At 36.3% G+C, this 15000-nt stretch overlaps 1 protein-coding gene across 1 annotated transcript in view; it reads left to right on the forward strand.

Moving 5' to 3' along the window:
- The window catches only part of SEPTIN7 (septin 7), an 88229-nt gene that overhangs the window by 44579 nt on the left and 28650 nt on the right, over window positions 1–15000 (forward strand). Inside the window, exons 6-8 of the mRNA XM_063452147.1 lie at window positions 11780–11897; window positions 13259–13351; window positions 14544–14640. Of these exons, the coding sequence (XP_063308217.1) occupies window positions 11780–11897; window positions 13259–13351; window positions 14544–14640 (308 nt within the window). The remainder of the gene's footprint in view (window positions 1–11779; window positions 11898–13258; window positions 13352–14543; window positions 14641–15000) is intronic.

The raw sequence follows: 15000 nt of genomic DNA on the forward strand, positions 1-15000 counted from the left end.
AGTGTACCAGTGCCACACTCTTTAGACAGCTGCATTGTATAAAACAATCACTACCTCCAAGAAAGGTAGAATAGAATTAGATCCCTGTATATATGTAGCTGTACACTGTGCATGTCAAACTCAAAGTCTAGCACGGGCCAAATAAATAAGGTTTGTTTATGTGGGCCGCACAAAAAAACAAACTTACATTTTCATAGGAACTTTGGTTTATTTCTGAAAAGTACAGTATAAAAAAACTCCAGCATCCCCCTCTACTAAATCCCAGCCCTCCCCCCCCCCCAAATTACTAAATCCCAGTCCTACACCATATACTATCCCTGTCACCCCCCTCTAGCCAATAAACAGACTCCACTTACATTGCCGCTGCCAGTATGCGACTCCACAGTCTGGCCTCTGGTATACCCCAAATGGTGCCGTCCGCACCCTGTGCCAAAGTGGATCCTCTAGCTACTTCTCGAAACCTTGTGAAGGTGGAGTACGTTTGAATGTGACGTGGTGTTGCGTGCCTCTGTGCACCTTCAGGTTCTCCACTGACCAGCCACAGCCATTGCAACATTGACACGCACTGACAGACGCACACTCGCTGGCATGCACACTCACTCACCTCATTTTATTTATTGCTCCCTACCTTTGGGAGCTGGTGTGGGGGATCTTCTGTTTGGAGATCTCAGTCTTCCTGCCCCCTCACGCGCGCCTTCTCTAGCGATATTCTGGCACGCGCAACTGAGCAGTGTGCAGCAGGAAGACTTAGCTCCTCCAGCGATCTCTGATTCCCAGCCAGGTAAATTTTAGCAATGGAGGCACCTGCAATGTGGAGAGCTCAAAATGAGTATGCCATGGACTCTCAAAGCTTGCAGTGGTGATTTTGATGCCTGCCGCGTAGCATAGGACTTGAAATTTCAAAGGGACACTATAGTCACCAGAGCTACTACAGCTTATTGTATTTGTTCTAGTGAGTATAATCATTCCCTTGCGGCTTTTTGTTATAAACCGTTTCTTTCTTTATTTATTTTTTCAGAGAAAACTGTTTACATTACAGCCTAGGGATACCTCAACTGGCCACTCCTCAGATGGCTACTAGAGGTGCTTCCTGGGGCAGTGCTGCATAGGGTGCAGCACGGACATTCAGTGTCTCCACCCTTTGCATGGAGACAATGAACATTCCTCATAGAGTTGCATTGATTCAATGCATCTCTATGAGGAGATGCTGATTGGCCAGGGCTGTTTTTGGCTTGTGCTGGCTCTGCCCGTGATCTGCCTCCTTGACAGTCTCAGCCAATCCTATGGGAAAGCATTGTTTGGCTTTTGATCAACACTTCTGATGATATCAGTCAAGCAGGCAGATCAGGAGCAAAGCCAGCAGAATGCAGACTGGACTAGAAGTAATATTTTACTACATTTAGGAGGGCCAGGAAGGGGCTAGATGGTGTTTTTGACACTCTAAGGTCAGGAATAAATGGTTGTGTTCCTGACCCTATAGTGTTCCTTTAAGCCTTGCTAAATGCATCTTTGGGAACAAAGACCTACTTATAACTTGCCCTAAATCTCCAGCATTATAAAACACTGTGTGCCTTGGGTATAACTTTCACTTGCAAATTAATGCAAATTTTCAAGGCCAACAAATTAAAAAAGTGGCACAAAAGAAGTGTAATGCATTATAAGAATAAAATATGAATGACACCCTCTTGATTATTTTTAAACTTCAAACATGCTCCACAGCATGTTAGTTTTACATTGGGGATGTATAACAGCAAATTGTTGACAACAGTATCAAAAGATAAAGATGGTCCTACCTAGACAAGATTCCATAAGACAGGACCTATGTCGTTGCAGAGGAAAATGTAAAACACTTTCTCTTTAACATTGTATATATTGAGCTTGCATGGAACGCTCTGCTATATAATTTGAAAACAGTTTGTTCTGTATTTGCTAGCCTCTTTTTCATAACATTTTTTTTTGTTTTATTTACAAATTTTCTGCATCTCAAACTAGTTAAAAACTGTAATGGAGTTATTTCACAGATTTTATTTATTTATTTATTTTTGTTCATTTTAAGTTCACTTTTGCTGTAATACCTTCTTATTATAACTGTTTCTCTGTGGGAACAGCAGAAGACAAAGGAAAAAACCATGAGGCAGTGGTACACTGGCTGACCTTAAACTTTTAGATTGCAATATTCTCCAAATTCCTTTGTCAAGAATGTAACATTATCACAGTTAGCAGCACAAATTGTACATTTTATCTCCAAGGATAAGAGGAATAATTTCCTAAACAAGAGTTCCCAAGCCAGTTAGTAAAAAGCATGCATTTTTCAAAAAGTTGTGCAACTTTTTAACTCATTAACTCTCTCATTTCTGTCCTGGAGAGTTTATGCATTTTTTGTTGTTGTAAAGAGCCACTTGATTAAAGGGACACTTCACTGCTCAAATTAATAAAAATCGCTGTTTAGTAGATCTACACCAAACGAAAACTTGCATGCTTCTAATTATGCATTTTTTTTCACTGGAGATCTCTTGTCTGCTGCCTTTGCAAACCCTCCTCTTCTAACATCGCCCAGACTTTCTGTGGCTGCTCAATCATAAACTTCCCAATGTAGCTCAATATAAGTCTTTGCAAGGCATCTCTGGGCAATTGCTGCCTCTTGAGTTTAGTGCAAATCAGCTATCCAAACCATGAAGTAACAAGACATGTTGTCCAAAATGAGATAAAGAGACATAGATCTGGACTGTCCCTTTAACACATCTGTCAAATTGTGTTGCTTGGTTAGGAGATGAGGGGATTGCTCTTCCTCTTTTTAGCCCTGCAACCTTTGCTGGCATGTCAGAACTGTAACTTTTACAAAACAAAAATCTTAATTTGGTGTGGGGGGGGAAAAAAATCCATAATTGCGTGAGATGAGAACCTGTTTTGTCTTCACCTAAAATGAAAAAATGTAGAGTCCCTGATTTTATATATATATATATATATATATATATATATATATATATATATATATATATATATATATATATATATATATCTGCACACCAGTCAAGCCATAAGACTTGCCTTTCCCACAGAAATCACAAATTTGCAGTGATGTTACTACTTCAAAGGATTCTGCGTGGGCATATGAAAATTAGTTCAACAAAGAATCACATTTTTGCCTCCTTCCATTTTAAACATGGATTCCTTTTGTTTGCTGTATACAACAGCTTTGAAACATAAAAATGTGTGTGTATATATATATATGCAAGTTTTTCGTAAGTTGCAAAATGAGGACTACCAGTAATGCACTTAAATTAAAGGATGGAAAAAAAAAAGCACAAGGACAGAGTAATACAACGGCTAGTGTCATTAATCTGTCTATCCAAAGGACATGTAAATAAAACAAACTACTATAGCAGTGGTTTCCAAACCAGTCCTTGTGGCCCACCAACAATTCCGGATTTATGCATTTCCCTATTTCCATTTTTTTTTTTTAAATTCCAAAGGAGATACGGATAAAACCTAGTCTGTTGCTGTGTTAGGATACCATTGCACTATAGACTAGAACTATTGGAACAATCGCCCTATACAAGCAGTATAATTTTATTGAAATTCCTACCAGAGATATAGAGATTATTTAACTGATTATTTAATATATATACACACACACACACTCTATGACCGTACTCCAAGGTCTTAATCCTAAATTTAAAACTTAACTTGTAAATATTATGAGAAGCAAATTTACGTTTCAGCTCACAACAGGAGCATTCATCAGGATGACGAATATATATTTAACTTCCTGATGATAGCTCCTGCTGTGAGCTAATTAAAGTGCATTACAGGTAGTCCTTACTTTGCAACTTACTTGCATAACAACTGCTTGAACATACAACCAGCTCAGTATGGGGATTCCCCACGTTCGAGAGCTAATTTATGTTCAGCAAATTCAACGAACAGAGATTTGAGGGAAACAAACAGTACAAAATTTAAAACAGAGAAAGGACACAAATGGCGCTAAATTAATAAGATCCGGTGCAGCAAAAACCACCGAAGTGTAATGTCACCACTTACACTAAAATGTGATAAATTCTGGAAAATAGAGTGATTTGCGCACACAGAAAAGACAAGTGTGAGTTTTACCTCTTACACAGGGTATTCTTGTGTGTTCACACTACATACAGTATGCATCACCTATATACAGGTAAATAAAATACACATAGTGTAAACTGTAAAAAACAAATAATGTTTTAAAAATGATGTAGATCATCAAACTCACACTTTTCAGAGCCCATTTAAAGTTGGCTCTAGACTTATAACGCTTTTCATCTCACTCTTGAGATATCCAGTATTGGAAAGGTGTATATATCCACAGGAACTTGGAACTGGTGGCTTGCAGTGATGCTCCAAAAAGTCCAAGGCAGGTGTGTAGTTAAAAGTGTTTTATTCCAAAAGTTATTTTAAAATACAAAACAAATACAAAATAAGTACAACGCGTTTCAACCTTTCAATAGGTCTTTCTCAAGATGCACTTGAGAAAGACCTATTGAAAGGTTGAAACGCGTTGTGCTGCTAATATATATATATTTTACTGTGTATATATACTTATTTTGTATTTTAAAATAACTTTTGGAATAAAACACTTTTAACTACACACCTGCCTTGGACTTTTTGGAGCATCACTGCAAGCCACCAGTTCCAAGTTCCTGTGGATATATACACCTTTCCAATACTGGATATCTCAAGAGTGAGATGAAAAGCGTTATAAGTCTAGAGCCAACTTTAAATGGGCTCTGAAAAGTGTGAGTTTGATGATATACATCATTTTTAAAACATTATTTGTTTTTTACAGTTTACACTATGTGTATTTTATTTACCTGTATATAGGTGATGCATACTGTATGTAGTGTGAACACACAAGAATACCCTGTGTAAGAGGTAAAACTCACACTTGTCTTTTCTGTGTGCGCAAATCACTCTATTTTCCAGAGATTTGAGGGATTCGTAGGAACGGAACTTGGTTGGTAAGTGAGGATCATCTGTATTACAAAAATTCTAAAGTAAGTTTCAAAATGTTCATGGTAATCAAATAACAGTTTATTGATTACATCTCCTGCTAACAGGAAATGAGAGATTCCTGAATGTAATCCTAAAGCCAAGTAGTGTTTTGCATATGGTGTGAATTAAATTGGGAAACGTGATTATCTCAAGAATAGTAATTATTTTCAGACTGAGCCAGTGATCTGTAACGCCTTGGACAGGACTTAACTTAACTTAAAGGAAATCTATAGGCATCAAAACAGCTTAAGCTTAATGAAGCAGTTTTGGTGTATAGATCGTGGTGTTGCGTCTCAATGCTCAATTCTCTGCCATTTAGGAGTTAAATCACTTTATTTCTGTTTATGCAGCCCTAGCCACACCTTCCGTGGCTATGACTGACACAGGCTGCATGAAAAAAAGTGTAATTTTCAATCATATGTTATTTTAAATGTTTGTATCTATTGCTCTGTAAAATGAGCTTTAATTACTGGCTCCTGCAGGATCTAGCAAGCAATTAACTGAACAGTAGATACAAAATTCTAAATTAAACTGAATTTGCAATAAAGAAAGTGTAAACATTAGATGACTCTTTACAGGAAGTGTTTAGAAGGACTATGCAAGTCACATGCATGGAGGTGTGACTAGGGCTGCATAAGCAAAGTGATGTAACTCCTAAATGACAGAGAATTGAGCAGTGAAACTGCAGGGGCGTGACCTATATACCATAACCACTTAATTAACCTAAAGTTGTTTTGGTGCCTATAGTGTCCCTTTAACTTAGAACAAGCACATTACTTGCAAGCTACTTTGCTTTTGCAACATGGCTTAATGAAGGTGTTTTGCACAATTATATTAACTTAGGATATGTCACGGTATAATGACTAATGCTGAATATGGCACTAGTGCTTTTAAGAAGTAAATAAAAAAAAATATATATATTTTTTTTAATACTTTGGGTAGATGGCAGTTTATGAGAAGCAAGATTCAAAGGAACACTCTAACTTAATTTTAGTTAGATGTGTTCTTTCAGTGTTTTAAATGGAGGTTCTATTTAATGGTTCCCCTTCTTTAAACACCTGTAATCCCGCGCTGGGACAATCTCTTTTGTGCAGACACTCTGCCTTGTCTCATAACCGCAATCACCATGGACACAAATGAACTTCCATTGGTGACTCCTCCCTATTATATTTTTGCACCATTTTGTAGAACAGAGTCTCCTTTTTGAAGAATTCTGTAAAAGTGGGTTACTAAAATTAGGGATTGTGGGGAGGAGGGGTGTAGACAAGTTGGCTAGAGTAGAAAAAATAAAGCTGGAAAAATAGCAGCACTTCAAAAATGTTGCTACTTCTTTGGCCTAAATTCACTTGTTACTTCACTCTACCTGGTTTAGTAAATAAACCTTAAAGTATCTGTTCTTTCATTCCATTGAATCTAAGCAAATCAATATAATATTTTGGAAGCACTTTTAATGTTTGCTGTGCAAGAAGCCTTTTGGCTCCTCTAATGCCTGATTACTGTTCCATTAGCAATGCATTTGTGTGTCTTAGATACCACCAGGGGTTTAGACGACTTTTCCAACTCTTAATAGTATGTTATTCTATTTCAGATAAGCCATTAGCAGCATATTTCAGATGGTCCAAAGTTCTCCACATGAACCAAACAATTTTTTTCTAGACAATTTTAAAACCAATAATACGGTAGTCATTTAAAGGTAAATCACTGTGAGACATACTTTTCATGGGAGTCCTAAATTTCTTTCTTTTATGTTCTCTGGTAAATTCTTAGTTATTTGTTGGCAGTGGGTTATAAAGTCCTAGCAGTAAGAATACCGTCGGTATGTGAATTTATGAAATATGCTTATTACTTTATAAATTATATTTGTAAGAAAATTGTATATGCATATATATGAAGTCTAGTACTCACCCATGCGCCTTGACATTTTTTTTCCCACCAAGAGTTCAGAAGAATTCACATATAGCTATCTTCCTTCGATTGTTAAACTTGGTGAAGTGCAAGTGAACTGTGCACCAGTAAGATTTCATGGTTAAAGGAACACAAAGAAGTATTCCTGACCCTATAGTGTTAAACCCACAATTTAGGTGTCTTGCCCCTTCTTCCCCTCTCCGCCCATTATTCTAATTAATAATAATTAAAACTTTTACCTTATTTGCAGCGTTGCATTGAATGCATCTCTATGAGGAAACTGCTGAAGTGCAGTGATGCCTACTGTGCAGCACTGCCCCAGGAAGCACCTCCAGTGGCCATGTGAGGAGTGGCCACTGGAGGAGTCACTAGGGGGCAATGTAAACGCTGCCTTTTCTCTGAAAAGGTAATGTTTGTATGAAAATGCCTGCAGGTAATGATGATGATCACCAGAACAACTACAATAAGCTGTAGTTGTTCTGGGGACTATAGTGTCCCTTTAAGCTGGAGTCAGTTCAGACACCTAGGGGAATTTCAATGATGCTCAGCTAAAATGTGTTTGTGTTTTTTTTTTTTTTTTTTCCATTTTATTTATTTATTATTTTTCTAACTATGATTGATATAGAACACGTAACATTCACCTTTTTATGTAGATAAATATAAAAAAAATTAAATCTGGCAAGCTCATCAATTGTCTGTCTGTCTGTCTGTCTGTCTGTCTGTCTGTCTGTCTGTCTGTCTGTCTGTCTGTCTGTCTGTCTGTCTGTCTGTCTGTCTGTCTGTCTGTCTGTCTGTCTGTCTGTCTGTCTGTCTGTCTGTCTGTCTGTCTGTCTGTCTGTCTGTCTGTCTGTCTGTCTGTCTGTCTGTCTGTCTGTCTGTCTGTCTGTCTGTCTGTCTGTCTGTCTGTCTGTCTGTCTGTCTGTCTGTCTGTCTGTCTGTCTGTCTGTCTGTCTGTCTGTCTGTCTGTCTGTCTGTCTGTCTGTCTGTCTGTCTGTCTGTCTGTCTGTCTGTCTGTCTGTCTGTCTGTCTGTCTGTCTGTCGACATCTGTAAGCATCTGCTTTTTAGTGCTACTGCCTCTTTAAGGTTTAGTATTACAGCAGAGCTTAGGAATGTTGGCGCTTATATTATAAATGTAGCATTTGCATTCTTACCACAGGAAACTGCAAGACACAGTGCAGAGTCTGGCAAAATAAAGCACATTTCTGAATGCATGGCGGCTTAGGTTAGAGAATGTCAGATGGCTTCCTGTATTCACTGTGACCCATATCCTGCTGTTTCGTGTAAAGGACTCTTTTTTTTTTTTTTTTTCTTCTTAAATATTTTAGTAACTTATTCTTTATAGGTGTATGCTTAGTTAAGTATAAACTGTTTTACTTTGCATGCTTAGTTGAGTATAAACTGATTTACACTCATCAGTCATTAATTTATTGATACAAATTTTGATGTCCTCTCAAAGTCTGATCAGATGAGTATTTGGCATTGATTATATCCTGTGGCACACCTATGCCCTATAAGTAAATGTTTGGAGGCAGGTGTAATTTTTAGCTCCGTCAACTCTTAACAAACTGTTATATGCTGGATAACAGAAGGCGCTTATCTTATTTAAGGGCACAAATAGAAGTCATTTTTTTAAAGAAGTGTTTTGGTTGAGCTTCTGAAGTTTTTGGGTGGTGGGAACGATTTACAGACCCTTATGCTAAAGCAGGAATGAAAGTTAACCTGTCATGACCACTTCACTTCAATAGCATTTTTTTTTTTTTCCTTTTTTTTTAAATATATCTTTATTTGATTTTAAAAAAAAATTTGAGTCAATATCAAAGTACATACATCATACAAAATACCAAAAATATAAACAGTTACGACAGTAATATTGACCATCAAACCATTCAAACTATAACATATAACTTCTATCGAAGTTCATTCTAAGTCCTGCATACATACAAAGTGGGAGTAGACCGCAACATACAATAGGATCAGTTATACATACATAATCAATTTTATCATTTAAGCACTTCAGTGTATACATCCTAAATAGTTATTGTTATTGCTCATTATTTTCTAAAAATGTTAGACATTTCTTACCCATTTCATATTTCTGTACAATATCCCTCCTCTTAAAAAGCCCTATTTCATTTTTAATTTGAAGTATTAATTGTTTCTCCCAGTGTTTAACCTCAATTGTCACAGAGTTCTTCCATCCTCTTGCTATCAGAATCTTTGCTGCCATAAAAGAATGGCAGACCAAAAATTGTTGGTATATTAGTAAATCAGGCCATTGAAGGTGTAGAAGGGCCGTTGTTGGGGATTTTTCTATCATAATTTTGTCCCAAACATACAGTTTTCTAAAGAGCTCATCCCATAAATTCTTAATTAATCTACAACTCCACCAAATATGAATAAAACTTCCCAAGTTGCTTCCGCATCTCCAACATATTTTAGATTCATTGTGATCAATTCTATTTAGTCTCATTGGCACTAAATACCAACGATAGCAAACTTTATAATGTGTCTCAAACAGTGTAACATTGTGAACATTCCTTTTTAACTGTATCAACATATTTCCCCACTTTATTGGGTCTATTTTTAGATTACATTCTTTTTCCCAACTTTTTATTTGTTTGGACCTTATATTTTTAGGGATTGCTCTTATCAGGGCATAGCAATTTGCCATGTTTTTCCGAGAGTTATTGTTTCCAAAAATCTGTTTTATGAGGATACTACTGATTATATTACTCTTAGCAAGTGATTTATCTATAAAGGATTTTATTCTTAAATAACGAAAAACCTCAGCCTGGGGGAGACCAAATTCCTTAGATAAAGTTAAAAAATCTTTGATTTTATCTCCTCTTAATATATCTTCCAAATTTTCAATTTTCATATCCTTCCAAGAATCTATTTTTAAATCTGGCATTAGGGCTTCTAGTATTTCTATCTTCATAAACCCAAAAATATTTCCCAAGATTTTTAGTTTTTTTCTAATCTTATTCCAGTCATTCAGTAAATATTTTAGAATTACACTATTAATTTCTTGCCCGATCTTCTTGGGTTGCCAGATATATCTAAGTAGTTCTTTTCCATTTAGGTCTTGAGTCTCTAAACCAAACCAGCCAGATTTTTCAGAATCTTTTTTGGTTAATAACTGTGTATGGAATATGATAGAGGCTTCATAGTGACCTACTATATTCGGAAAGTTCACCCCTCCATGCTCTACAGTGTTTATTAATTGATCTAACCTAATCCGAGGTTTTTTCCCCTTCCAGATAAAGTTTTTAATAAGCCTCTGTATTATCTCCAGCCATGGCAATGGGATTTTTAGAGGAACCATTCTAAAAAAGTATGTCCATCTAGGCACTATATACGCATTTATTACATTTATCCTTCCCAGCCAACTAAGAAACAGGGGGTTCCATTTTTTTAACGATATCCCAGTGGACTTCAGAAGCCTAGTAAAATTAATCTCCACCATTTTGTCCAATTTATCTGATAATATTACCCCTAGATATTCAAAACTCCCCTTCGCATCCGTAAAGCAATATGTCTTCAGAAATTCATTTTTCCACTCTTTGCTACAGTTCTTAAATAACACAATTGTTTTATCTGAGTTTATTTTGTAGTTTGAAATAGTACTAAATATTTCTATTTCTTTTATCAAGTTGTCAATTGATCTGGTTGGGTCTATGAGGGTCAAGATGGTATCGTCTGCATACATACTTATTTTTAATTCTCTATCGGAGGTTGGTACTCCCCGAATATCTGGGTTTTCTCTTATTCTAATTGCAAAGGGATCCATTGAAATAATATATAGAATAGGTGAGAGTGGACACCCTTGCCGTGTGCCATTTTTCAATGGAAACCAATCTGAGCATAAATCTATGCCGACTACTCTCGCCATGGGATTTTGGTAAATAGAGCCTATTGCTGACAACATCCAACCATCTATGCCCATTGCCCTTAACATCCCCATCATATATCCCCACCCGACCCTGTCAAAGGCCTTTTCTGCATCCAGTGACAGGGTCAGGAGGGGAATTCGCGTTCAATAGCATTTTCTTATGCATTAAATATCAAACTTATCAAAATGATAAATTAAATTGAGACTTGTTGTGTAATACTCTTCTCCATTCCAGCAATATCAACCGAGCCATCACTGCAGCTTCATGTGTATTACTCTAATGTAACACCAACATTCCTTTGAACTGCCTTCTATCCATTACTATTTTTACCTGTTTGTGAACACTTTCCCAATCAGGGCATTCCTCTTTCATGGCACAAATACTTTGGCTTCATTATGAGTGCATTGGCATCAGAACGGAGTTTAGTTTTTTTGTCTTTAAATATCTTTTTCTAGCGATTTTTCTCTTAAATTTAATTTTAATTAAACTTATTTACTGTGATCGGTACACTTTAATTATTCATTATTCGCTAATTTTCTCGAGTGAATGTCCTTGCACAATTAAAATGTTAAATTTTTGTACACTATTATGACAGCTTGATTGCAGAATGCAGATCAAGACCGTCTCTACTCAAAACTTGTCACCACAAACATCCTAGACAGCTAGTGCGGTCCTCGAATATGATCTTTGAGGACCACCAACAGTCCCACTTCTAGGGCTTATGAGATTCTGTGTAGAGGGGATAAAAACCTTATTTTAGTGACCCTCGAGGATTTTGTCTTCTCAAGCACTATTCTAAATGAATGTTGAGTTCTCAAATACATTAATAAGGACTAGCACAATGTACTTGGTGTAAGTGAACAAAAGCAAAATGTCGTTCTGTCTCATTCAACCACCAGTCACTTTTGAATGGAATGCTGTTTGTTAAATATGTTTTCTTCTCTCCCTTCTTTAGACTGAAGCCTTTGGACATCGAGTTCATGAAGCGTTTGCACGAGAAAGTAAACATAATTCCACTCATTGCCAAAGCTGATACTCTTACTCCAGAAGAATGCCAGCAGTTTAAAAAGCAGGTGAGATACCATCAATTTACAGAATGGTTTGTTACCTTATCTGGGAAATAGTGATACAATTTCCAGTTTTAAGTACTGGAGGTATGTTCTCTATATGTAGTGAGCATGTTACAATTATACCTGTGCAGAAATTTGTTTCAAACTTTTTGTCCAAATCACATTCCTTTTAATTAACACTTGGGCAATTCGATCATCCAGGATTTACCTGTGGAGTATGTTTGTGAATTCTTGATGCTAGGTAAGGTTTTTTTTTAACTCTGCTCAAATTGTGTATAGGTGGCGGAATTAAAGATTTTAAAAAATAAATAAAAAAAATAGGATCCATGAAACAATTCTCTATTTGTAGAATTGTTTATGGTTCATATATTTAATTGAAAGATGAAGGTTATCTTAATTGTTACTGAAATTATTAAAGACTTCTACCAAATCAGCATTACGTTTCTCTGACATTTGCTGGCGTTATTTTTACTTTTACAGTTTTTCTTTTTTGATTAACATTTTTTGTTAGGGTTTTATTACTATTGTCTTAATATATTTTTCTTACATCTTTTTGGATACTTACAGCATTGTCTTTTTTTGCCGTCAACTAAGCTACCATTGTCATACTCATTGTATACTCATTTCAGTCTTACTGAAGTGCCAAACAGTACTGTGGGTACCCAAATGGACCTACTGCTGTACACACACTGCCTTTGAAGGAGGTTTGATTTCATGAGCCTGCTATTGTCTTTTTACTCTTGGAGTGAAGCTTCTGCACTCTTTACAGTAACCATTCTCAATGTAACATTGACTTGAAGAAACAAGTGCACTTCTAGATTTAAAGGGAAAGTCTAGACATTAAAACCACTGCAGCGTAATGTGGTGGTTATCATGCCTAGATGCAGCCCTGCATTCTGACATATGTAAACATTGCCATTTCATAGAAACATAAGAAATTACATTAGCCAGTCAAAATGCCTCTGGTAACTGACAGATGATGCTGATTTCCATGTAATCTCTGAGGACATTCCAAAATGCGGCATATGCTCTTGAGGGCAGCACTGCTTCTTTATTAGAAGCATTGGATTGTCCATAGATATGTCTGACTAATCTCAGAGGAAAGCAGAGAAGTGGCTGTGGCAAGACCATGATGCCATTGGATGAAATGTGAATGTTTTGTTTTGTTTTACATGGGAGATTGAATCTACAGCTGGAGCAACACTCTATAGTTACAAATAGAAATATGTATTTATAGCATTAGCATAGCCCTCTAAAACATCAATATATTTGTTTTCCACGTTTTTGCAATGTAGCGTTCCATACTGGAAATATGGCTAGAAAATGTAGATCATATAGGTGACTTTTTTTTTTTTTTTTGGTAGATAATGAAAGAAATCCAAGAACACAAAATCAAGATCTATGAATTCCCAGAGACAGATGATGAAGAAGAAAATAAGCTGGTGAAAAAAATAAAGGTTTGAGTCTTTGTCTCAAATGATTTGCTCTACCAATGTAATTCAGTATGTAAATGTACCGTTTGTCTTGCAATGCTGTCCCATGCTATAAGTGATTGGGTTCAGGGTAAACCACATGAGGACGTAATATACATTTTGTTCTGTCAGAAATGTACTCTGTGTTTTCTACATACATTACTGTCAAGTGGATTTTACAGTAAACAAAATTATAGTTGCAGAAAGTCAAAGTGTAAAATTCAGGAATTGCCTTTCTGAGATCTTCAAGTGCTTCTGCCGTGAAAAGATACCATGGTAACACGTTATAGACATTAAATGTTATCTATGTATTGTTTTACCCAAATGCTGCTAAATATAATAGGTTCTTTTTGCTGTGGAAGACTATAGCGTATCCATTGTTATAGCTCTGCTGGTAAGCTAGACATCTGCAAGGAATGCTGGTATTGTGGGATGCACAGATCTCTGAATAGCCCTAGAAGCAAGCCTCTGCTAAATGTATTTTAATATATACATGTTGTTAATGCCACTAGCACAATTTATAGATCACATTTAGACTCCTAATTTGACATGGGCTCCATAATTATATTCTCCCTTTACTTCTAAACATGTCTCCATTAATACTATTAAGCACTGGCATGCTCAACCACCCCCCAATCCTGACCTTCCACACTTTCATTTAACTAAGGTAGATATGGTCTTATACACCTTTTCATGTACTGATAGGTTTTCATATCAGTTTTGTTATTAAACGTCTGTCTATACAGTTGCCAGTTGGATAGATGGCTGTATAAATTGTGATATGTGTGAGCTGCTAATTTTTAATAAAGGAATAAAGGCTATTGTCCCATTTACTGCCGGTGTAATATTAGCGCAAATAACCATTTCATAAACCTTTTTAGTCAGAAGTATACAGAAGTGAATCAAGTAGGGAATCTCATTTGAGGGAAAGCTAAATTTTAGTAAGGAATGCAAGCTGTGTAAAATGTATTGTATTTGTTAATATTTAATTGGCATGTTACTTAATGCAATATTCCTCAGAACAGCTGTCCCCAATCAGTACACCACCAATGTAGGTAACATCTGTAGTGTAATTTACTCTGTGGTGATGTGAGGTGGTTCATAAACGTGCACCCAAAAGGACCAGATGCAGTTTGTGTAGCTGATGTAAAATTGACCTGTTACTCTTCTCTTTTAGGACCGTTTACCTCTTGCTGTGGTGGGTAGCAACACAATTATAGAAGTCAATGGCAAGAGACTAAGAGGAAGACAGTATCCATGGGGGGTTGCAGAAGGTAAGATTTGATCTTGGGAGGAAGAAGTTTGTTTCTTTTCTCTTTTACATTTTATATTGGGAATATTTTAGAATATATCCTTGCATACTTTTTCTACTTTTGCTGTCCATCCAGTGCTTCTCTAGAAAACTTTTCCAGGGATATTAAGCGGAAAATATTTACTTCTGTTTCAGCAAGGAACACAAAAAGAACAAATTCTTACTAGGTTTACATCTTACTATTCTAAACAACTGCTAAATTTCCACACTAGAAGTTGTCTTTCACTTTTTTTTTTAAACTAGATATTTATGATGCAGAATTCAAAGTCTTTGACAGCCTGAAGTTAGGTGTTGCTAAATTTGTGGCGATATTGGAAAACTG

This window comes from Pelobates fuscus, chromosome 4 (assembly GCF_036172605.1).
Source record: "Pelobates fuscus isolate aPelFus1 chromosome 4, aPelFus1.pri, whole genome shotgun sequence".
Classification (NCBI taxonomy): domain Eukaryota; kingdom Metazoa; phylum Chordata; class Amphibia; order Anura; family Pelobatidae; genus Pelobates; species Pelobates fuscus.